The following is a 26,129-nucleotide window of genomic DNA, read 5'->3' on the forward strand; positions in this document are numbered from 1 at the left end:
GGTGTCGGCCCAGCCAGGCTAGTGCAGGGGGAGGAAGCACAGACGGGCAAGAGCAGGTTGGGGTCAGAGCAGACCAAGGACAAGGGGAGACATTTTGGGGAGGGCCTGGTCCCCTGTAAAAGTCTGTAGGAACCAGGCAGTCAGTCAAGAGGCAGAGGGGTAACATTAGCTGGGAGGGGAAGAGGGAAGCAAGAGAATAAATTGAGGGTCTTGAGAAGCTTCCGAAACTTAAAGCGATCGGCTCAAGTCTAAGAATGGCAGGGAGGCTGTTTCTGAGGAGGAGAGAGATTTACCCTCCCACTTTGCTTGGGGAAGTATCTGATCTGCAGAGAGTTGGAGCTAGAAGACCAAATGGCTCTAGCAGGGAGGTATTTAGAGAGAGAGAGTTGCATGTAGCGTTGTCCCTGGTCCCAGAAAGCCTTGTGGATGATTCAGAGGGTTTTTAACTTAATTCTTGCAGTAACTTGGAGCCAGTGGAGAGATTATAGGGCTGGAGAGATGTGGTCCTTGGGCTTGACGCCAAGGATAAGTCTTGCAGTCCTATTCTCGATTAGTTGAAGGGGGCAAAGGTAGGAGTTAGGCAGGTTCAGGAAGAGGATGTTGCAGTAGTCCAGCCAGACAGGAAGGGGCAACAGAAGGCTTTTTGAGGAGAGGGTGCATAAGGGAGTTCTTGAGGAGTGACAAGAAGGATCCAGTGGAAAATGAGGGATTGCACAGGGAGCCCCGGGGAGCCCGAGAGCTCCAAAGTGAAAGCTGCTGTAGGCAGAAACACTGCGGCATAGAAACACAACCGTGTTGTATTTCTGCCTGCCTTGGCTTTCACTTTGGGTCTTCGGTGCCAGACCCAAAGTGATAGCCACGGCAGCAGAAACACAATGCGGTTGTGTTTCAAAAACGCTGCTTTTTTTTTCTTCTAAGTTTCTCAGGCTCCTCCGGCTTGGAGGTGCGCGAGAAACTTAGAAAGAAAAACTGCAGCGTTTTTGAAACACAACGTATTTATGTTTGCGGTAGCTTCAGCTTGGATCCCTGAGGGCTCCAAGCTGAAGCTACCGCAAACATAAATACAACATTTTAAAAGCTGCGGTTTTATTTCTACGTTTTCTGGGCTCCTCCAGCCCGGAAAACTTAGAAAACAAAACACAGCTAGTGCTTATTTAAAAAAATAAAATAGCATTTACCGAGATGCAGCTGCAGCATTCCCGCCTGTAGTCTCTGGTCCCCGTCCTCCGAGTCCGGCACCAATGAAGCAAAAGCCACCCAGTGGTATCTTTTGTTTACTACAGCTGGCTGGCTTTTGCTTCATTAGTGCCGCAAACACAAGCACAGGCGGCATCCATTTCACAAAATGGATGCCCCCTAGTGCTTGCAATTTTAAAGTTTGAGCTTCATTTGCTCGAAACTTTGCATAGGGACTTAAAACAATATATAATTTAGGTATTTGTTTTATTATTGCCCATCTTTTTGGCCAATAATATTTCTGAACAAACTGTTCCTTTAATGTCTCTGTCTGAACAACATGCTTTTATCTGGTGCATATTCAAGACTCACCTCCACTGTGCATTCAGCGGGTGGTGGTCTTGAAACCTTGGATGAATCCCTGCTATGGATAATTCTTCACTCGATTAGTGTCTGATAGATGTAGGATATGTCTCTAGATTAGGAGAATCATGGAAATCCCCCATTAATGGTGACAACAATTTAGTCATACACTTGTGTGTAACATATAGTTCTTAATTTATGGTTTGGGAAAATGACATATTTTATATCCCTTATGGATACTTACCTGGCCCTTTACTTTCCACTTGCTCCGATTGAGTTTACTTAGTGTGCATCAAGCAGTAATGACATCTGCACATAACAAATAGGGCTCAGGCATTGGTGACCCCAATTAATTCAAAGAGTCTTTAATGCCCTCTGGAGAAGGAGACAAAGACGCAAGCAGGGCTAGGTTGGTTGCTCCGCTTTGTACACTGTTTGTGATATAAACATGCTGTGTGCTTACCAGGCCGTATGCTCTTCCTAAATGTCAACAAAGTGGAATCTTGAAAATTCAAAAAATCTCTGTCTAAGGAGAAACTGGAAGAGGAGAAAAGGACCTCCATTAGTGCTCGGTATGGGCACCCTGTCCTAATTCAAAAATACCCTGTTGGGTTGGGGCTATTTCTCTATGGTCACTCACCTTGCTGTGTGGATCACGGTCACACACATATGTCTCAGCAAAAGGGAATAGCCAGGCTGTGTGATGCCAGTTCCAATATCCTCATAAAATCATGAATAATTAAAAAGGACTGTGTATGTACACTACGCGACAGTAGGCGAATGCACCAATGTGTTCGCGCGCATGTGTTTATGATGTTCTCTTAAGCCGTGACCCTAACAGTGCCTAATATTGAAAAATGGATGTCTAATGGCCCGTCTAGTGGTGATATAAAAGCAGCCCAAATGAAGGACGCCAGAGGCATTGTGGGTAATGTAGTCCAACAGGGAAAACATGTATTCATTTGAGTAGGTCCCACAAACTTGACAAGGGCCGGACATGTAACACCCACGGGCATAGTGGGATATGTAGTTCATCCTCCCATGCTGGTAAAACCAAGTAGCGGTGTCACTTCATCTAAATAACAGGCATATATATCTTTGCCTGGGGTCCCATAGGGCAAATGCATCCTGGCGCATCATCCATACCACCATGGGGCCAGCTCCTGTGATGGTGCTAAGGGCAGCCATTACTGGATGGATGACCGAAGTGACATATATCGCAGGGCTACATTACAAAAAAGGTTGAGGGGATCTTAGTGTCTATTCAGGGCATTCCACTCAACGGAAATATTATGTTTGTAGTGTACTGTGTCTAGGCGGTAGACCGATTGTTGTTCAAGCCTATGCAGACCTGATGACATATATCCCCCCCAGATTTTGGGTTTTATGGTTTGTAGCACAAACCACTTGAGATCAGTATCCTTGTGATTTTTTTTCTTGGAAATATTCGACTAGAGGTTAGTCTGGCACTCGATTGCAGATGCAAGAACGGTGTTCCCCTATTCCCACTCTTACCTCCCCCGTGGTCTTGCCTACGTACAGGAGATTACATGGACAAACAATGATCTAGATGGCATTTTTGGTGCAACAGTTGGTATGGCTCTTTAATGTGCATCTGAAAGTGCCATGTTGGAATATATGTTTTGTTTCGGTCAATGGACACACTGAACCATTACCACACTTATAGTGCTCAGATATGGGTGGTAAACCCCATTGGTTCATGAGTGTGGGTTCTTTAGGTGGCTCCCGAAGGGTATGTACTAGCTTCTGGTGCAGATTGCTGACGCGCTTGAGAGCGAACATAGGTTTGTTGGAAAGTGCTCCTGGATTTTTTATGAGATTCCAATTTCAGTTAATAATGTATTTGATGTCATTACTGACCGGGTTAAATGTGATCACACACACTAACCTATCGCTTTGTTGTTTTTCCTTACTTTTCAAGCATATTTCCCTATCTGTGTTGGCTGCTCTCTTCAGGTTGTCTTTAACCAATTTCTTGGGGTAGCCCCGTGACCGCAGTCATTCTTTTAAATGTGCAGCATGTTCATTGTAATCTGTCCTTGTGGTGCAATTCTGCCGTATGCCCATAGGGTAGGTTGCGTTTGATACCATCGGGGTGGACACTAGAATAATGGAGCAATGTGTTTTTATCACTTTTCTTTCCATATTGAGTTGTGGTCAGTGAGTTCCCACATTCCCTCATGATTAGGTTTAAGAAACTGATCTGGTCCCTACTCCATTCGATGGTAAATTTGATGTTCTAATTGCACGTGTTGATCTATGCATGGAAAAGTAACAGTGATGCACTGTCTCCTCTCCAGACAAAGAACAAGTCATCTATATATCTTTGCCATAACCGTAGTTTGTTGTCAAATCTAAGGTGACATATCATGGTGTTATTAAGGAGGTGAGATAGATAGCGTGCCCCATATATGAATTGGGTACATGTGAGGAAAATGTTGCCCCCATGCTTACCCCTTTTGATGTTTGTATAGTTGTCTGTTAAATAGAAAGACATTTTCCGTCATTGTGATTCTGGAGCATTCCAGAATAAACCCCGTGGGTGGTTTATGTGAAATGTGGCAGTGTACAAGGATTCTACGCCCATGGTCACAATTAGGTCATCTTCTTCAATGTTCAAATTCATCAGTGTTCTGATCATGTCCGTGGTGTCCTTTGTGTATGAGGGCATTGCGAGCACAAAAGGTTTCAAAAAGAACTCGCTGCATATGGACAAAGGTTCCAGAAGGTTATCTATAGCAGACACTATAGGTCTTCCGGGGGGATTTGGAGCAGACAGCAGGCCAGTTTGTCATAGGAAGCCTGCCACTTCCACTAAGCTGTTCTGAGTCATACCAAGACTTGCGCTTGGAGGCAGGTTTCATGCAGATCCTCATGACATGGGCACGGATGTCCAGAGTGTTGGAGATGGAGAGTTGAACATTAGTAAGGGCTGTGTCAGATTGAGAGTCAGTGGCAGGAGTGGGATGGGAGTCAAGGCGGTGGCAAAATCAACAACTGGCATTCACTTCATAAGTCGATTGCCGGAGAAGGAGAGTGGCAGTGCTGACAGGGACATAGCCGAGGGACCAAGGAGGCCCAGGTGAGAGGACAGTAGAGCATGATCAGACCAGGAAAGAGTAGTAAAAAGAGGGATGGCGATGGGGATGTCTGCAGAGATGAGGGCATCCAAGGTATGTCTGGCTGAGTGCTTAAGACCAGAGGGAAGAATGGAGCAGAACAGATAGTCACAGAGGTTGCGGAAGAGTCCAGAGGCTGTATCAGGGGAATCAAGGTAGATATTAAAGTCTCTGAGTGAGGGAAGCTTGGAGGTGGAGGCCAGGAGAGAAGAGGTGAGACCAGCCGACTGTGAGTGGAAAGGGGAGACCTGGCCTAGGGGCCTGTAGATGGTGGCCAAAGTCACAGAGACAACAGGAGAGACACCAGGCCTATAGACAAGGCATTCAAATGAGGAGTAGGCCTGAGTGGGTATGATAGTAGCAGGGACCCACTCAGGGAAGTTCAGGGCCACTCTGCCTGGACCGGTTAGGCCTGGGCTTAGAAAGGATCTTGTAACTCTCAGGGAGGAGAGTGTCAAAACTTGTGACAGAGCTGCAAATAAACCACGTCTAGGTCGAGGTCTTCAAGGAGGTGGCATCTGTCAGATGAGTGTTTGACGGCAGAGTGAGAGTTAAGGGTAGCTAAGTGGAGCAGGTTGACACTTGTGAAGGTCTTCCAAGGAGGGGTACAAGAGTGTGGTACATCCGTCAGAAGTGACAGAGGTGCCAAAGGGGTGACAGAGAGCACAGTGGCAGGTGAAGGGAGGAAGTTAAGAGATGGAAGACACCTATCAAGAAAGAGGAGGTTGGGCTGATACATCTATATCAGAAAAGGCAGAATGTTGATTTGTGTAACACACAGTTGATATTATAAATTGATACTCAAAGATACAAATGTAACATATTCAGTGGCACCTTTTCATTAGAAGTTCTTGGGCAGAGACACAACTGTATAATGCATCAGCATAACTTATAACACACTATTCTGCTAGACAAGATTTAGGTGATTGGGGGGACTGAGTGATGGAAGGATTTTTAAACAGCAAAAGGAACTATTGTTTCAATGTGTTGTGAAAATATAAGAGATTTGTTTTATCGTACACATGTAGAAGCAGGGCATTACAAAAACTGTCCGCTGTGGTTATAAGTTGTGACTTTGTTTTTCAGTACGTTGGTGCTATGAAGTGTAATCATTCAGATGTGTGGGAAAACATTTTGCAGTTCATCTAGTCGGTTCCATGTGTTTTTACTGATGAAATTATACAGTAGTATTTTTACCACTTTTTAAATTATTGTTTTTTACCACAAAATGTGGAAAGAGACCCCTTCCCCTCCTCAACCCATTGACCATCCATCTCCCATCATCTCCCCATCTCACATTGCTTCACCTGGAACACTCCCATGCATTTTGCAGCAAGAATTTCCTCAAAAAAGGTGGTTAGAAAAACCTGTGGTAGACATTCTGCGCAAACAAGACTGGATACTGATCAAATGTTTCATACGTATCTATTGTAGCACACTCGCCAACCTCACTAGGGGTGCACTGAAATTCACTTTGAGCAAACAATCACAACTTAAGTCATGTTATGCCAGTGGACTAATTTGTATTGGGTGCTGATACAGAGACTTCTAGTTTGTTTTGCTTAAAGTAGTGATACCAATTCTCATAAAAGAGCATACATTCATTGTAAAGGTAAATAGTGGTGTTGTTTTGATTTTAAAGAAGCAGTTCTTGATGAGGGATACACTTTGCAGTCACGTTATCAAGGGTTATGCCTACATTTAATGTTGAAAAGTAGCTGAAACCATTTACCAACCAGGGGAGGTATACAAACCTGTGAGCAATGAACCAGCTCTTCAGCTTATAATAAAATAAATAACAAAAACAATCACCTATCAGGCAAGTGCAGTCATCTGAATATACTGGAGAGGTTGATAGCCTCCAGACTCTGAAAAAGCACTGAGAGGCTGCAGACTTGGATGTGTGTTTGTGTGATATCATCACATGAAAGGAACTTAAAAGGAATGGCCTAAATCAGAGAAAAAAATGAGATCTTAAAGACATTTATTGGAGTTGAAAGGAAAGGGTCCATGTGGAATCCAAGGGTAAACCTAAATGGCTGAATTAAAGTGAAAAGTGTTTATTTAGGAAGGCAGGTGGTTGTCTGTTCAGGAGAATGTAATGATCCTGATAACAGGGATTCTAATAACATAGCCCATTGATGCAAATGTCTGACACTGTTTTATAGTCCACAGGAGATCAACATGAACCCTGGTAGCTGAAATGATAATGCTTTCATCAATGACATTTGTGATGTCATCTTTGATGTCCAGGGTGTTAGTCTTAGCAGTGCATGGTGGCGTGAGTTATGGTTGCTTAGCTTACCATAACTGGCAAATTTCAGGTTTTTTTTCGGTTTTACTTGGAACCATAACGTCCCTTTAACAAGGTTTTATTACTGAATTTCATAGGTTTTTAGTAGAGCAACTTAACCATAACGTCCCTTTAACAAAGGTGTTTTACTAAATTTCATAGGTTTTTATTAGTGCAACGTAACCATAACGTCTTTTTAAATGGATGAAGACCATTAGCACCCTAGGTTCCCAAAGCGGGAACCCGGGGTGCTAAAAAAAGAATGTTCTTCCCACACCGGTACGCCTGCGGTATCCCCGTGTAGGAAGGAAAATCCTTTACCAAGATGGCCACCATGGAAAGGGAAGGCAGGGTTCCATACAGGGCCCCTCTTCACTTCGCAACACGTGTGCACGGTCTTCGCAGCTACGTGTTTTCCGTTAATGCCTGTGCGCGGTCATCATTTCTGCGTGTTTTTCTTCAACGCGTGTGCGTGTTCGGATGAGGCACGTGTGAGCTCAGATTCATCTGTTTAGATCACGTGCACATGTTTGAAAAAGATACACTGATACGTGCTTCATTGAACGCGTGTGCACAGTCTTCTCAGCTACGTGTTATCTACAGCGCGTGTGCGTGGTCTTCGCAGCTACGTGTTATCTACAACGCATGTGTGGGGTCTTCACAGATACGTGTTTTCTACAATGCATGTGCGTGGTCTTCGCAGCTATGTGTTTTCTACAGTGCGCGTGTGCGGTCTTCGCAGAAACGTGTTTTCTACAACACGTGTGTGTGTTCTTCGCAGCTACGTGTTTTCTACAACATGTGTGCATGCTCTTCGCAGCTACGTGTTATCTACAGCGTGTGTGAGCGGTCTGCGCAGCTACGTATTTTCTACAGAGCGTGTGCATGTTTGGATGAGACGCGTGAGCTCGGATTCATCTAATTTCTGTGTGTTTTTCTGCAACGCATGGGCGTGTTTCGATAAGGTGTGTGTGAGCTCAGATTCATCTGTTAAGAGCACGCATGCGAGTTTGAAAATGATACACTGCTACGTGCTTCCTTCAACCCATGTGCGTGCTTCATTCAACGCGTGTGCGTGGTCTTCTCAGCTATGTGTTATCTACAGCGCTGGTGCGTGGTCTTCACAGCTACGTGTTATCTACATCGCATGTGTGCAGTCTTTGAAGCTACTTGTTTTCTACAGTGCGTGTGCACGGTTGCTTCCTTCAACACGTGTGTGTGCTTCATTCAACGTGTGTGTGTGGTCTTCTCAGCACGTGTTATCTACAGCGTGTGTGCGTGGTCTTTGCAGCTACGTGTTATCTGCATTGCGTGTGCACAGTCTTTGCAGCTATGTGTTTTCTACAACTCGTGTGCGGTCTTCGCAGCAACGTGTTTTCTACAACGCGTGTGCATGGTCTTCACAGCTATGTGTTTTCTACAACACGTGTGCATGCTCTTTGCGGCTACGTGCTATCTACAGTGCGTGTGAGCGGTCTTCGCAGCTATGTGTTTTCTACAGCGCATGTGCGTTTTCGGATGAGGAGCGTGTGAGCTCGGATTCATCTGTTAAGAGCGCATGTGCAAGTTTGAAAAAGATACACTGCTACGTGCTTCCTTCAACGCATGTGCGTGCTTCATTCAATGCGTGTGCATGGTCTTCTCAGCTAGGGGTTATCTACAGCACGTTTGCATGCTCTTCGCAGCTACGTGTTATCTACATCGCGTGTGTGCATTTTTTGCAGCTATGTGTTTTCTACATCACGTGTGCGCGGTCTTCACTGCAACATGTTTTCCGTTAACTCCTGTGCGCGGCCATCATTTCTGCATGTTGTCTTCAATGCTTGTCCGTGTTCGGATGAGGCACGCGTGCGAGTTTGAAAAATAAAGTGTCTGCGCGTTTTGACTGGCACGGTATATGTCTGGAGCGGGTGAAGTAGTTGTGCATGTGCGCTTTACTGCATGAGTGTGGTCTACACCGCTACGTGCTTTCTTCGTGTTTGGATGTTTTTTAGTTAACACGTTTATTTGCTTCTTGCAGCCATATTCCATCCCATCCTCATCACCCCTCACTTCCCCAAACATTATTTGATAAGTTTGACGAGTGCAATGTTGTGTTTTTTTATATGTTTTACCGCGATGTCCGTGGACACCAGACGAGAATCCAAGATGGCGGGCATCTCTAAAAATCTGACGCACTTCACGCTTCACCCCAGCCAATCAGAGAGCATGTCACATGTCCGCGGACATAACACAAGCCGCTTGGGCAATCCGTGTCCTGTCCACAGAGTGAACAGGAAAGTGTGTCCGCGGAGCGGACATAGATATAACTAATTTTTTTGCCTTACGTTTTGGTCATTTTAAAAAAAAAACTACTGGACGGATTTACACCAAATTAACAAAGCACGGCGTGAGCAACGTTTTTTCCCATTATGTCTATGGGAAAAACTGAGGTTTTAGGACCCCGCCCCCTATAACTTTGCCCCTCCTAGACCAAACCTCACCAAACTTTGCGTCCAGGGGGGGAAAGTTATAGTCGTGGTCCTAACGTTTTTTAAATCCTCATAGACACAATGAAAAAATATATTTGCTCGTGCCTAAAGCCCAAACCGCTGGACAGATTTTCACCAAACTTGCACGAGATCGGCGGCTTGGTCCCAAAAGTGTTCTTTTGCTAATTTGGTGTAAAACCGACCCGTTTTTTTTTTTTTAAATGGCCAAAAAGTACATTAGTGACATCTGGATCTGGTCCGCGGACTCATTTCCTGATTCGGAGTCCGAGGACACTTCTTGACCAATCAGAGGGCAGCATGACATTGGCGGACATCGTCCGCTGATTGGTCAATTTAAAACATGAATTGTGTCAAAACATTTGAAACAGAAGCCATGTTAGAATCGCAAACTGCGCACGTAGTCCGCGGACAATATTGAACTTGTCAAACTAATGAAACAATATCTGGGGAGTTCAGGGGTAAAGAGAATAAGATGGGATATGGCCATAAAAATCCAAACATCAGGTGTTTCACGTTTCAGATGTGCGGGGACTTTCCTGTGCTGTTCGCAAATATGTCAAATATGTTCAGGGACATCTATGCATATTTTTGCACTATATGGTCGGTGAAAAACAGTTTTTGGATGGATCATGACTTTTGCACCACTCAAGAAAATAAAACGGCAATATCATTTTAGACCTGATCATGAATGGTTCTGCAAAGTGTGTTGCTGTTTTGCAAGAGGGGGAAAAATTAGAGGAGGGGTCCCAAAATATTTGAAAGGCTTATACATTTGGTGTCGTTTGACCTATCTGCACAAAATTTTGCAAAATGATTTCAGACCCAGATGTGAATGTTTTTGCAAAGTCTAAATGGATTTTGGCAAGAGGGCGCAAAATTAGACTGGAGTTTCAACATTTGTAGATAGATTATAACGTTTTTGCCATTTGTCTAATCTGCACAAGAGTTTGTAGAATAATTATAGACCCAACCTTGAATGTTTGTGCAAAGTCTGAAAGGATTTTATCAAGTGGGAGCTAAGTTATATGACTATTTTCTGTACGTACATTTTGACACTTTTCAAGAAATAAAACCTGGCCTTTTTGCAGCAAACTCATACAAGTAGCATTGGCAAGGACCCAAAATCATGGTTTCGCAAATGTGTCAGTGTTTAATTTTTCAAAAATTATCATTATATATGTACAAAAAATAGTGATATCGTCCATGACCTAGACAATCTGGCTACTGGCCATGACCATGAGGATCCAGCAATGGGGTTAAATTGGGCAATGGCCACCAGGGACCGGCTATGTGGTATGTTTTTTTTAAAATCAGGATAGGTTTGAATGGGAAACAAATTCTGCTTGTGGCTACAGCCCAAAGTGCTGAATGGGTTTGCAGTAAACTTACACGAGGAGCATTAGAAAGGACCTCAAAGCATGTTTTTGCAAATCTGTCCCGTTTTATTTTTTCCAAAGTGTCATCATATAAGTACACACAATAGTGATATAACTTTGGTGCTTGGGTAGTGGACGTGGCTCTCAGCAAGCAGAAATGCCTACTCTGATTTGCATATTGAGGGATGCAGCATTGGCTGAAGCCCTAGTTTGTAATGGTAAAAAGAAATTCTGCACGTGGCAACAGCCTGAAGTGCTGGACAGGATTGCAGCAAACTTGCGCGAAGAGCATCAGCAAGGACCTGAAAGCATGGTTTCCCAAAATGTAAACATGTGAGTACAAAAATAGTGATACAACTTTGGTGTCTGGGCAGTGGGACTGGCCCTGAGCAAGGACACATGTGTACTCTGATTTGCTTATTGGAGCATATGGCATGGCGGAAACCCGAGGTTTCAATGGGAACAAACAATCTGCTTTGGGCTACATACTGAAATGCTGTACTGGATTACAACAAACCTGCATGAGGAGCATCAGCAAGGACCTGAAAGCATGTTTTTGCAAATCTGGCTTGTGTTTTATTTTTTCCAAAGTGTCAAAATGTAAGCACAACAAATAGTGATATAAATATGGTGCATGGACAATGGGCCTTGCCCTCGGCAAGAACAAATGCCTACTCTGATTTACTTATTGGAGCATGCAGCATGGCCGAAGCCTTAGGTTTAAATGGGAAAAGAAAATGCTGCTTGTGGCTGAATTCCGAGGCGATTGACACTACCTGAAAGCATGCTTTTGCAACTCTGTCCTGTGTTTTACTTTTTTGAAAGTGTCAAAATGTAAGTACAAAAAATAGTGATATAACTTTGCTGCCTGGGCTGTGGGCCTTTCCCTCTGCAAGGACAAATGTCTACCTTGATTTGCTTATTGGGGCATGCGGTATGGCCAAAGCACATGTGGCATGGATTGTGGAAACTGGCAATTTCTGCAAGCCATGAGCACTGACCATTGGTCACATAATGAGGGTATAGTGACCACTGAACTAGGATGCAGGGTAGGTGCAGTGGATAATTGGGGTGGTTTGGTGGGGCTAGGGCCATGGATGAGCCTCACGCCGTAGGCAATTCAACCATGACTTTGAACCGAGCATGCACTGCTGATAACGACACACATTAGGATGTGATGCAAAAAATATGTTTGTGAAAGGAGGTTTATAGTTTCCAGGAATTATTAATAACTTATATACAATGATGTAACATCATGAAATATTTTTACTCACTAAAATCTATGGAATTCACTGAATACAAATTGTTAAAGGGACTTTATGGTTAAGATGCACTAATAAAAAACATGTGAAATTCACTGAAAAAACTTTGTTAAGCAGACGTTATGGTTAAGATACACCAATAAAAACCTATGAAATTCAGTGAAACAACTTTGTTAAAACGACGTTATGGTCAAGTTGCACTAACAAAAATCAATCAAATTCAGGGAAAAATGTTATTAAAGGGATGTTATTGTAACAAGCAAAATAAAAAACAAAGAAATTCACCAGTTATGGTAAGCTACGCAAACATCACTAGTGCCACCGCCATGCACTGCAAACACTCACACCCAGGACATCAAACATGACACCACAAATGACATCATCAATGACATTTCTGATGACATCACATATCTGGGGTTGTGGGTTTTTGTTCAGTGACAGTATTGATTTTAAGATGATGACTTCATGTGAATATACTACATTGAAACCATGATACATATACTATAAAAGTACTGTGCATGAAGAGCTTGGCCATGTGCTATATTCTGAAGGTCTTTTCCCTACTGTTTACCCTGATATCATAATGCATGGGAGAGTTTGCTTTTGGGGATTTGTTTGCCACAAAACAGGTTTTAACAGAGCAAATGGAAAAGAAACATAGAAGGACTAGGTGAGCCATTGATCTTACACCATTTCATATTACCTCCAACTTTTTTCACCTTATAATTGGATGGCTTCATTATTTCAAGAGTGGCATTGCACCAGGCGGCACTGTCATCTGTAATCATGATAGTGTATTTGTAGGATATTATAAGTCATCTGTAACCTGCCTGTACATAAGTGTTTCTAGAATTTAAATAATACAGATTGTATATCAACTAGTTGTTGTAACTCACCACAATGAGGAAGGATAGCAAGGGAATTATTCATTGTGCTGTTTTGAATGTTTGACGGTTATCAGTTAATGCTATCACACAGAAAGAGAAATGTATTATGTTTTTTTTTTACTTTTCCTTTTCCTTGTTAAAAATATATTCCACTAAATGTACTTGTATAGTAATTCAAAGTAAGTCACAATTTTGTAACTCATTTTTTTTGTATTTCTAATGCTATTCTCTTCCAAGCAGAGGTGTTGCTTGGGAGCTGAGGGAGGCTGAGGGGGCTATAGCCCTGGCTCTTTTGGTTGTAGCTCTGGATAGGAGGTCAGGGGATACAACCAAAAGACTAGCTAGCCCCAAGTCCCGACAGTTCCGGAATTAGCTTAGCCCCAGATCCTTCTCAGACCTAGAAACACCCCTGTCTAGGATCATGGCTCAATGGCTCATATCTGTCAATATATATATATATATATATATATATAAGTGAAAATGTGTGTGTGGGTTTGTGGATTTGTGTATGTTCCCTATACAATTCCACACTGTTTCAACATCTGCAACAAATTCTGCACAGTTACCTGTTAGGACACTCCAGATATTACTGGCTATATGATATCTGGACACCCCACCCCCTTTCCCGGATTACAGCAAAAGTGAAAATCTAGGTGTGGGTTTTGGGGTTTGTGGCTTTGTGTGTTCCCTATAGAATTCCACACCTTTTCACCAAACTGCTCCAAATTCTGCACAGTCACCTGTTAGGACCCTCTTAGGACCCTCTGCATATTACCGGCTACATGACATCTGAACACCCGACCTCTTTCCCCGGATTTCAGCAAAAGTCAAAATGTGGGTATGGGTTTGTGGCTTTGCGTTTGTTCCCTATACAATTCCACACTGTTTCACCAATCTGCACCACATTTTGCACAGTCACCTGTTCAAATCATCTGGACATTACTGGCTACATGACATTTGGACACCCTGTCCCTTTCCCTGGATTTCAGCAAAAGTCCAAAAATGTGTTGGGTTTGTGGCTTTGTGAAGCGTGGTTCCTTATACAATTCCACATTGTTCCACCAAGCTGCACCACATTTTGCAGTTACCTGTTAGGACCCTCCAGACAACACTCGCTCCATTACATGTGGACACTCTACCCTGTTCCCTGGATTTCTGCTCCTGCACACGTGAGACGGTAGCCTGGAAGTGGCGGAATATCAAGGTGGTCTTAGAAGAACTGGACAGAGCTCATTGTGTGCAGTACCACCTTTGGGCGGTCTTATGTGCAGAATGGGATTACCATAATAAATTATCTCTGACCCAAATAAGCGGATAGACGCAAAGAATATGGCAAAATACTACTTTATTATCAGTTCAATAAAGTAGGGAAACCTGGCAAACAACAAATCATAGCTCACACACACTCAGTTACATTTTGATTAGTCAAAGGTTTTATACCTCGATGTGCGTCAGAATATGATGTCATCCTAGGTGGCAAATAATGAAACCAGTCAGACGGAGGGATTGGTTAGGGGAACATATCTACTTATAGTTTATGTGGGTGTTAGTAACATGATTGGCTGCCCATATCTGGTAGTCATGCCTGAAACATCCCTGTAACTATGTATAATGTAGAGTATAGCAGAATAACAGCAGCTGATTGTCCCCTACAACAATGTACGCTCACCATTGCATAGGCCATCATGATTGGTTGGCATTCTCTCCTAACCTTGGACATTCGGCTCATTAGCAACATGTAAGCGAAACAAAACCCAGGTGCAGAGAACAACGTCAGACATCTGCCCACTTTCCCAAGTAGTCTACCATCTCTCATCAGGTAAGCATTCAGCCAAGACTTCTTCTTTGTACTTGACCTTATTGGATGTTATCTTCTCTGGAACTTTAAAGGGACTAAGGGTACATTGTTATCTTCGTCTGGAGCATATGAATTGGCCTTGTTTCCTGGTCCTGCGCCATGTGTGAAGAGACCATGATTTTGTCCATCTCGCTTTTCTATTTAGCGCTACTTGATTAAATTATCCTGGGTCTCATCACTCACTCCGGCCTCTGGAGATTTGGTTGCTCCGTCTTGCATATGTTTTCTGAATCTTTAATTGCTCAATACTTGGCATTTGCAAATGTTCACTCAAAGAGAAATATGTCCTACTGGCTTATCCTCATTGACTCTCTTTGTACTCTGCAAGTGCTTCTTACTGTGGCATCCTTGATCCTTAGCCAACAGCTATTCTTTGTTCAGGCACAAATTTGTATTAATAGCATCTGTCACCTCTGCAGCCCTGGTTTCTCTTCTTCGAGCTTTCTGCTTACTTTTATTCAGAGTCAACGTCCATCTTTTCAACATGTTTGCTTCATCCATGTTATGATTTCTTCTGCAGAAAGCTTCTATGTGGCTCATCTACCTTCTGTTTCTGCATATATACATTTACTACACATCTCCTTACTTATCTTCTGTGTATATATGGTTTGTTCTCACTCATATATATGCTTACTCTTGTTTCTTCAGTTACATCTTCATTCTTTAAGTATTCTCATATTGTTTTAGTACCTCATTGTGTCTTCTCCTAATGACATCACTTTGCACCTGCAGATTACCTATACAGCTCTTTGATATTTAGCGGTGTTTGTAGATTTCCTGCTACCACTTCAGTTCGAGGGTACATTTTGTACGGTTGTCTGAGTGCATAACGTCTCTCATATACTCAATGAGGTATTGGAATGATATCAGATGTCATGCACAGTGTCTTCTTGGTCTTCATCCAGTATGTCAGAGGTGAGGGGACGGGTTCTATCAATGACTCGCACATCTGCTTCTCTACAATTGCAAGCACCTGGATGCAAGAAACAAAACTCAGAGTCCTTACTGGACCTTGGAAAACCACATTTCAAAGCACTGTGCTGAGATTTGCTCTGCAACACACTGCAGCACACCAGGGTGAATTTGTTTGTTTATGGGTTTGTATGTTCCACATACAATTCCACACTGTTCCATCATTCTGTACCATATTTTGCATAGTTACCTACTAGGCCATCCGGATATCACTGGCTACATTACATGTGGACACCCAACCCCGTTCCCTGGATTTCTGCCCCTGCACACATGAGACGGTTGCCTGGAAGTGGCAGAACATTAAGGTGGTCGTAGAAGGACTGGACAAAGCTATTTACAAGCATCTGGAGGTGAGAAAGAAAACTCAAGGGCCCTCATTACGACCCTGGCGGATTTCGCGGTGCTAAATGCACCGCGAAGCACGGCGGAAAGCCGTCGATAGCGCCATGGGGGTTGGCGGATTTACCACCCCATGCCGACCTTGGCGGAGCGGTAAATCCCCAATCCCCATTTTACCCTTCCCCATTCCCATTCTTGCCCCATAGGGTATAATGGGAGTGGGGAAGGAGTTAATTACGCCGCCGAAAAGTACGGCGGCGTAATTAACAACGAGGTCCCTTAGCGCCATGGTTTTCTCCGCCCGGCAAAACCAGGCGGAGAAAACCTCCATGGCGCTAAGGGAACTCGTAGTACGGCGGACGGGTCCGCCGCGATTAGCGCTGGCGGAAACCCACTCCGCCAGGGTCCTAATGAGGGCCCGACAATGAAACCGTGAAAACCACATTTCAAAGCCCAAGGACGCACCATTTGTAAGACAACTGCACTGCAACTAAACGCACCATGCCAGGGTGAGGCGGCAGGTGGGGAGAGTGCACAGAAGGTCCTGGTATTCTGGATTATGCCAACTCTTGCCTTCCCTCCACTTCTGCTCCGGGGTATGTCCGCCAGCCACACATGCCCATTCCCAGTACAGTTCACTTCAGAGTGCAAAGCCCATGAAGCGATAAGTGACTCGGGACCTTAATGTATTTCTAATAGAACCTATAAGAATATTAAATTGCGGGCAATGGCAGGTATATCAGCCAGTGACCTGTGAAAACGGTGATGACTGGAAGGATTAGAATTATACTTACCTCTGTCATCGCCGGGGCAACCTTCCAGATCTTCTAGAGACTGAAGCTACATCTCCCAGATGACACCAAATGAGATGGAAACATGCCTGGGATTTCTTGTGATCTTCTGCAGAAGGAGTGTGACCAAGCAGTTAGGCTGGAAAGCCCGTTTTGGGGTGGTGCCAATCTTGATTTTCATATGGTCTTTCCCCTATCTGTGATGGCTCTGCAGGATGTTTGCACAAAGCAATTGTCAGAGGTTAAGATAAATCCCAAAGCTTCCAGCCATCACCTCTTTTGTTATTAATGGGCCTTTGAAAGGCATCATATAGACCTGATGCAAGGGGAAGGAGAAGGGACCCCTAGGTAAACCATTGGAGAATTCTATGGAAGGTGATATAAAATCCCCATGAGTCAGCTTCAGCCACATATTATGTAAAAAGATACCCTATGAGGGCTAGCCCCAAGCCCTGCAACCACCTCAGTCAACTCTGCCTGCTCACATCATCCTTTGAGTTGAAGACTACAGACAGATCAGGCTGGATGAGCAAAGAAAGAAACGTGACTGCAGAATATCACAGGACATCCTCACGTAGACTAGTTTAAATGCAATATGGAGGGATCTGGGGGCAATACACATGCCACATATTCCCGCAATGTGATTCAACACTGCCTTTTTCATATTCTTTGCTTTTCCAGAAGTCTTCAATAGTGTGATGGTTGCCGTGATCCATGGAATCTTAGGATACTATGTTTATAGCATTGCAACTATGGTTGTTTTAAATGAAGAAGTACCGTACTTAAGTGCACGATGTATGTTATATGCGAATGCAGCCTAAGAATAAAATATGTTTGCATACTTGCTGCGCATGGATCACATTGTACTCCATATCAGACTTGAATCATTGCAATGTAAAAATAATATTGCTTAAAACGAGAGACTGGTGCAGAGAGGGGAGGCTTCTTAGAATGTTGGATTCAAGCTATAAGGACCCAGTTTATCTAGCATTTGCACCTGTGCAAAAAATTGAGAACACATAAATAGTTGTGTTGCTTAAATAATGCGAAGTGGAGCAAACATGTTGTGTCATACGCATTATTTGAACATGTTTTCACTAACGCAATAATGGATTCGACGGTTTTTAGTAATATGTTTAACACCACATTGATTTCTTACGTCATGCAGGAAACATAGCAAAATAATAGTCTGATTTATTTTTGCCCTTACACACATTTTTAGATGCTATGAATTAGAGCAAATGTGTGTTAAATTAATTCACTCCATACTTTACACACATCTCAGTACTCGTTGAGCATTTCAGTACAACTTTCCTTTGGTGTGTTGACATATTTTCAAAACCGAAGCATATATAGGTATTCTTGAATATGTGTGCGAATATTCTCTGGCGGAAAGTACACACGCGCAGCTTTACAGACTTTTCTTTTTATAGAAAGCATTGGCAAAGCCAACCGTTTTGATTGTTGTGCAGGCATGGAATACGCATTTCACAGCAACTGCCAGAAGTGTACTACCTAACCAGATGATGTGAACAGCTGCGACATGGTGGACTAGGCATACGATATCAGTGCCCGGCAAATGGCTATACTAATACATATACACAAGTCAAGACTGTCGGGTTTGTCAATGCTTACCGTTAACAGAAATTCAGTACAAGGAACAGTTACATGGTTAAGATTTGTTTATTATGCCAGTGGCACATTTACAGTGGCAACTCAGCCATTAACTCTCAGAAGACTGCTTAGAAATTACAATAGGCCTCATTACACGGTAGGCGGTAACCATGGCGTTATTAGTGCCATGATTGCTGCCGGTATTTTACCGTGTCCGCCTTGGTGGATGCCGGAATTACCGCCCTACTCCAAGGTGAGCGGGGGCGGTAATTCCCCATTCACCACGGCACTTCCCCATTCCCATTTTTGCCCCCATAGGGCATAATGAGAATGGGGAAGGCGCTAATTACGGTACCGCAAATTGCTGTACCGTAATTAGCTCCAAGGTCCCTTTGCGGCACCCTACTTTATTGGCTGGTAAAACCAGCCGTTAAGGTCGGGTCCCGCAAAGGGAACTCGTAGTAAGGCGGTAAGGGTTTACCGGTACCGGTGCCCTTACCGGTACCGGTAAACCCTTACCGCCTAATGTGTAATGAGGCCCAATGTCAGGCAAAAGTTTCATGTTACTATTTGATTCAACTCGCTCCCAGGAGAATCTGCTATGGATGGAGGGGGGCAGGTAGTGGGTCGGAACGGCTGTAGCGATTGGCATGGCCATGTGAAGTCAACGGGAGGACAACTGATCAAACCACGACCACACGCTGTGCGTTCCTACTCACATGTCCTCTCCCACCTGGCTGGGCTGCAATACCATATGTTCTGCACTTACATGACTTCTAAATGCAAACATTTAAATAAATAAACAATGAATGGAACTTTTCCTCTTCATAGCATTAGCCCACTTTGCATACTGCAATGTCGCCTCTTACCCTGAATCCATTGAGCTCCACATTCTCAAAAGACACGGATGTAGTCAGATGAAGCACACAGCTCGTCTATATACCAACTGCAGCGTTATTCATACTGGCTATAAATGTGCCCGCTATAGTAATGTAATCCACTAAACACAGCGGCCCTCATTACGACCCTGGCGGAGTGGGTTTACGCCAGCGTTATTCGCGGCGGACCCGTCCGCCCTACTACGAGTTCCCGTAGCGCCATGGAACGTTTTCCGCCTGGTTTTTCCGGGCGGAGAAATCCATGGCGCTACGGGACCTTGATGTTAATTACGCCACCGTATTTTGCGGTGGCGCAATTAACGCCTTCCCCACTCCCATTATACCCTATGGGGCAAAAATGGGAATGGGGAAGGGTAAAATGGGGAATGGGGATTTACCGCCCCGCCAAGGTCGGCATGGGGCGGAAAATCCGCCAACCTCCATGGCGCTATCGGCAGCTTTCCGCCGTGCTCCGCGGTGCATTTAGCACCGCGATTTCCGCCAGGGTCGTAATGAGGGCCAGCTTGTTTTACAGGAGATGGCCTTCACACGGTTGCTCAAGTGTGGCCCATGTGGGCGCATTTCTGAATTTCGCACATTGTTCACATGCAGATTATGCAGATTAAACGATGCTTCCCTTTTTTTTCCTGTGCTTCAGGAATACATTTTCCGCGTGGATCCCGTTTCCAATTTGGGATTAAACTCGGACTCTATTGTGAGTTATTGCATCGGAGACATCATGCGGGCCCAGAACATAGAGATACCTGAACTGCTGCCCTGCGGATATCTGGTTGGGGATAATAATGTCATCACTGTGAACCTTAAAGGTAACTATACTCAGTTCTTCATTGGTGTGCTCAGCTTTTCTGTTATTAGTTAAAATGACATAGAGAAATATAAGAGTCCAATGCACAGAAAACAATCATTAGCCAAACCAAAAATTGAAGATTGTCTGTCGTGGAGAGTTTTAGGGAAAGGATGCAGAGGAAGGGAATACAGTGAGAAGTAGGGGACTAGAATGCCAAAGGCTGCTTATTATGGAAAGCATAGGTGGAGAGGAGGGATAACGTGACAGATTTGAATAGACATAGGAGAACAGAGACTCAGAAAAGGGCCATCAGAAAGTATAGTCACTGCAGAGAAGTGCTGAATTTCAGATCTGTCTGTGTATCCGTGTGCAGTTTGGCAGTTGTACCTCTGTGGGACAGTAAATGTAAATCAGTGTATTTGTGGTGTGTGTATCTGTGTGACTGTTTACCAGGTTATGTATTTCTGCATGGCGTGTGTTGGAAGCCAGACTACGGCTCTGAATGTCTTTGTAATTTGATTATGTGGCCACTGTAAATATGAAACTAAGTCAGCAGCGTCCGTGTGCACAGATCTAGAACTAAATGACTTAGAGGACATAAAGCAGACGTCTGTATTTGTTTATTTATTTATTTATTGGTCACTTGTTTGGCGCTTATACAATTAGCAAAACTGTTTCAAAGCGCCCAGAGGGCAACCAGGTGGGGACAGGGGAAGGTAGACAATGCATTACAACAAAGATAAATAATTGAATTGATAGATACAACAAATCAGAAGAATAGGGAGGGGAGACAAGCCTACTATGCCTTGTGAGTGTTCAGAACGTGCAAGTGCAGAGGCTAGACGATTAAGGGATAGGTGATGTAATGTTCATGGAGAAGTGCTCAGGGTGAAGTGCTAAGAAGAGAAAACGTAAGTGCAACATCCAGTTGAGAGGGTGAGTCTAAGCACTGCAGTATAAATACAGCGGCTGGGATGATAAGATGTGGGGGGTCAGGGCCCTGAGGATACATAAGGGCCCTGCACACCAGTCACGCTACTGTCAAAGTAAAAAGATAGAGGTCTGGTAGCACAGGACCTGCGCTAAACAAAGATATATGACTGGGGCTGATATATGCAGAGAAGACCAGAGCACAAGTTAAACCTGCATTCACTAAAAGGGAGCTATCCCGGAACACAGACCCTACACTGAAGTAGAAGGCGGCTGTGAGAATGGCTCCTGCCATAAAGTAGGAAAGGGGGGCGCAAACCATGTCCTACACGTAGGAGGGAGAGAGAGCTGAGAACATAAATATGATCAAATGGAGAGGGCTAGGACAATAACCTTTCCTGAAAAAGGACCCTGCAACAAAGAAAGAGAGTACTGAGGTCACAGAGGCTGTACTAATCGTGGAGAAGACTTAAAGAACTTATTGCGACGTGACCCAAAGGTGAGCAGTGTTTGTAACCTGTCATTCTGGCCACCCGCCATTCTTAGCAGGCAGAATCCTGAACTGGTGTACAGACTCAGTACTAAAGAAAGTGAAGTGAGGAGGTCACAGACCTTGCAATAATGAGAATGTGACGTTGGAAACAGAATGTACTGAGGGCTTCACCACAGGGTAAGAAGAGTTTTCAACCTCAGAGATGTGAGATCACCTGAACTCAACAACAGATGGAAACCCAGAATAATCCATGCCAGAACAACCCATGCCTGGCACAAAAAGCTCTCTCTTCCACCAGCCTTTGCTTTTGTAATCTATCTCCTTTGGTAGCCATATTCTAGTGAGTCCCCGAATTGAACACCCTGAAGCAGTGTCATTTTGGTTCCCCTTCTCATCAGCATATTATCTTCTTCGTCTTGTCTCTGCATAGTCTTATAAAGATTATACTGAGATCCACAGATGATGGATGGATCACATTTGCAATGATTTACCATCGAGGTTCATTTCATGTCTATTGCGCAGCACATTTTGTTGAAAATTGCAGAAGGACGACGTTGATGATGAAAGCCTTTTTCATAAAGTTTAAATCTACATGTGCCACACAAAGTCAATGACAGCATGAAGTGTGTAGCCTAAATTCGAGATGTGACAAAAAGAAAATGCCAGGGAGAAATGCAGAGATTTGGTAACATTTGTAACTAGTTGGTACAATAGTTCCTCATTCAGGCGCGTGCAGCTTAATAATATTCTACATTCTCACTAAAGGCAGTGTGAATACAATTACTATGAGAGAAAGGTCTGCATGATAACCCTGAATACCTCTGCAGTTTTCTTATTGACATATGTTTCCAAAATAGGACCAAGTTAATCATCAAGGAGGCATACATAAAGACTATCAAAAATATGTACACCACCGACTTTAATAGAAACACTGTCTGAGCACAGTAAATTACTGGAGGTTGAGTAGGGGCTTTTTGTTGGGGTCCCTAAATAATGCCTGGACTGTTCTCTTTGTATTGCAACATTCTTGAATAGTATTTGACTAAGACAATGTTGAAGCATGCTATGTGTCTTGGTTGGTTTTTGTCATGATATTTGTGTGAAATAGTTCCCTTTTGTCGATCTGTGCTGACAGTACTTTGGCTTTTCTTTCAGGAGTTGAAGACAACAGTTTGGACAGTTTTGTCTTTGATACCCTGATCCCCAAAACCGTTACCCAGCGTTACTTTAATTTGCTAATGGAACACCATAGAATTATCCTGTCGGGACCCAGTGGCACTGGAAAGACTTACTTAGCCAACAGACTAGCAGAATATGTGATGTATAAGTCTGGTAAGAGGAAAAAGGAGGATGCAATCACAACCTTCAATGTGGACCATAAATCAAGCAAGGTAAGAAAAAACGCAAATTAAACCCCTTTTTATAGTGTTGAAACTGACATTTTGCTCAATTACCAGATGTTATTAACCTCACACTTATAGTTTCAGTTTAGAGTCTAATGTAGTTTCCGTGACATAACTGAATTTTAGAAGGAGATGCATGCATCTAAAAAGATAACTAATTTACAGAGATTCTCTTTTACAATGTAGGTTTTCTAACATGTCTTGACTTGCAGCATAATACAATAAACCCTAGAAAGGGCAATCATTATAATTATTATTTATAATTATAATTGTTCTTTTATAACACGCTTAATACCAGCCAGTGGCTTCTAAGCACGAGATCGAGATTTTAACCTGCGTTGCACTGCGTTGTCTTGATTCAAAGACAAACGCTTTGCCCCTCAGCTATCCTTCCTCCCTTCATTCAATAATGAATTAAGAATTCAACAAATGTAAGCCGGAAACACATTGTTGACTAATGTCTCAGTAAGAGCCAACACAATTTTAACACACTAATTTTGTTATTTTTGTAAATAGTCTTTATGGTTATTTTGTTTCTGCACTTCTCCTTGGAAGGTCTACTGCATAGTGGCTTAAGACACCCTCATGTGTATTATGTGGAGTTCAATAGGATGTCTTTTGTAGGACTACAGTGGACATTTTTGCGCACTTGTGGGCATTAATTTTATTGTAATCTTCGTAGCAAACTTGATTAATTCCTCAATTCATTTTGAACACATATGTTCACTTAAACCACTTTGATAATAGAATATATAATCAAGACCTCTTTTTGATTACACTGTTTAGACTCGTTATCTGTATTGAATAATTTACATGAAGAAGTTAATCTGAAATATATTATTACATCCTTGAACAATGCACATGAATTGTTCCTTGACTTCTTTTCAATATATTTTCAATGTTTCATGTACTTCTAGTAAAGGAACTATTTATATAGAATTATTATCTTATCAGGTAGGTTACAGCAAGCAATGCTTGTGCATTTTTCCTGTTGTGTGCATATTTATAGTATGCAACGTTTTTTTGTCTACTATGTTGCACTGCGAGTACCATTTAGATAGTATTTTGTATTTGTATTTGTTTATTATTTGTATCACGCTCCGAACCCCAAGGTAACTGGGCGCTGGAAAACTTAATGTTACAGGCATAAATACATGATAACAGAAGTTGAGTAGACCAAGGTAACAAATAGGTCTGATGACAAACATTACTATTGAGAGCAGCAGAACATACAGTTCGGTCAGGGGACAATAATTACAAATGAAGCATGCACATAAGGTGATCCTGGGAGGACAACCTAATGAGGCAGAGAACAGGGCGTTAGAGTACAGTAGCATCATTAGATGGGCTTGTCTTTAAGCCAAGTTTTTACACCCGTTTTGAAGGCAAGGAAGGATGGTTCTATTCTGTGGGAACGAGGCAGGGTGTACCAGCATTTGGCTGCTTGGACTGGGAAACTGGCTCCTCCTGCCGTTTTTAAGTTGAACCTTGGAACTTAGAGGCAATGGGTGTGGGCAGATCTGGTTTACGAGGTGGTTGGTAAATGCTGAATTTGTCGGACAGATATTTGGGTGCTGTATTAGAGAGGCATTTGTGTGTGATTGCTAACGTACGGAGAGTAATTCTGTCGCAAACTGACAGTCAGTTGGCTTCCCGTCTGATACTTGAAATATGGCTGGATTTGGAAAGGTTAGGTGCTGCTCTCAAAGTGTTGTTTTGAAGGACCTGTAGCCTATTTAGGTTCTGTTCAGAGGTTCCTAGGAAGAGTATGTTGCAATAGTCAATCTTAGACAACGCTAGGGCTCTAGCTAGTGTCATACAGCCGCAAGTGGACAGATAAGGTTTACAACTTGTTGGTGTAGGCTGCAGAGGACACTACGGAGCTGACTTGTTTCTTTAGGGACAAGGTCGAGTCAAGATAGAATCCCAAGGTTTTTATTTCCTTGGCGACTTTGATCAGGTTCCCGTCAATATTAAAGGCTGTGTACCTCTGTTCTAGATTATTTAGGCATGCGTGGGTGCCGACAATCAGGAGCTCTGTCTTTTCGTCATTGAGACAGAGACTGTTAGTGGACATCCAAGCCTGGATTTCTAGGTAGATTGTGTTCATTAATTTGGAATCCTCATCGTAGCAGCCCGTGAGGGAGATGAGGACCAGAGTGTCATCTGCGTAGTTGGTTAGATGACACCCATGTTATCCAGGCGATCGAAAAGGAGCTTTGTGAATATATTGTAAAGCGTAACAGTAATAGTGTTCTCTATGTTGCTACACATTATAACGTGCATGTGCCTAGTATACACTGTGTGAAGCTTTAACACCTATGACCATGAACAGTTTGCATCACCCAGTCCATAGCTTTCAACTATTGTCAATGCTTAGTGAACTCTGCATTACACACACTAAACAACAAACAACTGTGGACTGTGTGTATTTCTCAGATACACAAATTCAGACTTGATATCTGCGATGTTGAAACATGCATGTGGAGTTCAAACAATAAACAGCCTGCAATCATGCAGTAAATGTCTCACTCATAGACATCAAGCATCACAAAAAACATTTGGCTAAGGACCATGTACACTGTATGCGCATTTGACACACAGCAAAGAGTGTGTCAGTCAGACACAGAAAATAGTCTGCAGCCTTTATGTCTAGACTATGGGGCTCATTATTAGTGTGGTGGTATCTCAGAGGTAAATCTGCTGAGATACCACCGAACTGTATTAATGTTACCGCCACTCAGTCCTGCAGTACTACTGCCAGATTACAAGTGGTGCTAGGTGGTGTAAGCCCTCAGTTATTTTGGGTCCATAGGACTCAAAGGGGAATTTTGGCAGAATTTGACAAACAGTCTGTGAGGTGAACCCTCCAACTTTCTGCCAACCATGCAGTCGGGTGGTATGGTAATGCAGCAGTATAAGGTAATACCAAATCATTTTACCTGCACCACCCAACTTGTAATGAGGCCCATTAATGTGCATGTCACATGTGACCATGCAGTGTTGGACCACTCAGCTATAGCAAAAACAGCTTACAAGGATATTTTTCATAAC

At 43.2% G+C, this 26,129-nt stretch overlaps 1 protein-coding gene across 5 annotated transcripts in view; it reads left to right on the plus strand.

The window, feature by feature from the left end:
• NAV3 (neuron navigator 3) overlaps positions 1-26,129 on the plus strand; it is a 1,326,128-nt gene that overhangs the window by 1,225,450 nt on the left and 74,549 nt on the right. For all 5 annotated transcript variants that reach the window (XM_069629276.1, XM_069629277.1, XM_069629279.1 and 2 more), the window contains 2 exons: positions 20,100-20,268; positions 22,828-23,063. In XM_069629276.1, the coding sequence (XP_069485377.1) occupies positions 20,100-20,268; positions 22,828-23,063 (405 nt within the window). The remainder of the gene's footprint in view (positions 1-20,099; positions 20,269-22,827; positions 23,064-26,129) is intronic.

The sequence above is a fragment of the Ambystoma mexicanum genome, chromosome 12 (genome assembly GCF_040938575.1).
Source record: "Ambystoma mexicanum isolate Mex_15411 chromosome 12, UKY_AmexF1_1, whole genome shotgun sequence".
In the NCBI taxonomy this organism is placed as follows: Eukaryota; Metazoa; Chordata; class Amphibia; order Caudata; family Ambystomatidae; genus Ambystoma; species Ambystoma mexicanum.